Raw genomic sequence first — 1,812 nt, 5'->3', positions numbered from 1 at the left:
CTGTTTATTTATTTTCTAAGCGACTTGATTACCGTGCAAGGCACGTGTACTTATCGTACACATGCCCTGTAATACCTCTCAAATTATAGTCTTTACCAGTTGCCGCATTAGCCGTTAAACTCAGACTGTGGTTTCAAATCGCTTCTCATTCAAATGCCGCAAATCATTTATCATCGCGTTACTAACGAAGCACAGCGATACAGACCCTCAGCATTGAAAACAATGTTGCCATCCAGGTATACACCACAGGAATAATCGGGAGCTATAAATGACCTTGTCTCTGGCTCGATTCAGTTCAGTCGATTTAGTGTCGGAGACGAGTGCGTCTCTCCATTATCTTGAAGCTTTGCTTCCAAACAACTTTTTTCATGCACAGTGACAGTGCAAAATGTTCATCTACAGCCTCGCACTAGTAGCGGCCGTTATATTTCTAGGGCTGAAGTACATCTACTCGTACTGGGATCGCCATGGTATCGCTAATATCCAGCCAAATATTCCGTTCGGCAATCTACAGACTGTCGCGAAGAAAAAGGAGTCATTCGGTGTCGCCATCAACAATTTGTACCACCAAACGTCCGATCGGTTCGTGGGAATATATCTGTTCTTTCGCCCTTCGCTGCTTATCCGTGATCCGTACCTCGCGAAGAGGATCATGGTAAACGATTTCCAGCATTTCCACGATCGTGGTGTTTACTGCAATGAACAAGGAGACCCTTTCTCGGCGACCTTATTCGCGCTGTCCGGTCAGCGGTGGAAGAGCTTACGCAGCAAGCTTACGCCTATCTTCTCCTCCGGACAACTACGTCAAATGATGCCAACCTTTCTAAACGTAGGGCACGCGCTAGTGAAGGAGTTAGACACGCTGACGGAGCAGCCAAGTGTGCAAGACATGCGAACACTAGCGTCACGGTTTGTAATCGACGTGATTGCGTCCGTATTTTTCGGATTCGAGTCACACTGCATTCAGAACCCTGAGGATCCTTTCTTCGTAACGCTAAACAGCATCCTGCACTCGGTTGGGTTCGTTAATAACATCCGTTGGGCCGGCCTTTTTGTTTGTCCAATGCTCTTGAAGCTTATGCGTCTCTCTTCGCTACCACCGAATGTGATCAAATTCGTGATGGAAATAATCACGTCACAGATCGAGTACAGGGAAAAAAATAATATTACCCGCAAAGATTTCGTGCAGCTCTTGATCGACCTTCGCCGTGAGGCGGGCGATAGAACAGAGGAGTCACTCACCATCGAACAGTGTGCCGCAAATGTGTTCTTATTTTATGCGGCCGGATCAGAGACGTCGAGCGCAGCGATCAGCTTTACACTCCACGAGCTTAGCCATCAGCCTGAAGCCATGGCAAAGCTACGGCAAGAAGTAGACGATATGATGGACCGGAATAAGGGTACGATCACGTACGAGAATATCCAAGAACTGAAGTACCTGGATCTGTGCGTGAAGGAAACACTCCGCAAGTACCCTGGGCTACCGATTCTCAATCGGGAGTGTACGAAAGAGTACCGAGTTCCCGACAGTGACGTTGTTGTTCAGAAGGGAACGCAACTCATCATATCACTGCTGTCGATCAGCAGAGACGAGAAGTATTTCCCAGATCCGGACCTCTATTCACCGGAACGGTTCGAAACGAACAACTACGAACCCGATGCCTACTATCCTTTCGGTGCCGGACCGCGCATCTGTATCGGTATGCTTTAGCAGATACTTTTGCACTACTTTTACTTAGTGTAAATTAATGCTCTTTTTCATTTAAGGCATCCGACAAGGCGTGTTGCTGACCAAAATTGCACTGGTCCTGA

General features: G+C 47.4%; 1 protein-coding gene across 1 annotated transcript; it reads left to right on the top strand.

Annotated features, from left to right (window-relative positions):
- Positions 1 to 388: 388 nt before the first annotated feature.
- On the top strand, positions 389 to 1,805 carry LOC131214694 (cytochrome P450 6d3-like; the record flags this gene model as incomplete). The annotated part of the gene is made up of 2 exons (XM_058209027.1): positions 389 to 1,700; positions 1,768 to 1,805. Coding segments are annotated over exons 1-2 (1,350 nt in total), but the record flags the coding sequence as incomplete, so codon positions are not given.
- Positions 1,806 to 1,812: the final 7 nt, after the last annotated feature.

Source organism: Anopheles bellator, unplaced genomic scaffold (assembly GCF_943735745.2).
Source record: "Anopheles bellator unplaced genomic scaffold, idAnoBellAS_SP24_06.2 scaffold01932_ctg1, whole genome shotgun sequence".
In the NCBI taxonomy this organism is placed as follows: domain Eukaryota; kingdom Metazoa; phylum Arthropoda; class Insecta; order Diptera; family Culicidae; genus Anopheles; species Anopheles bellator.
This window is presented reverse-complemented; position numbering and strand designations above follow the sequence as displayed.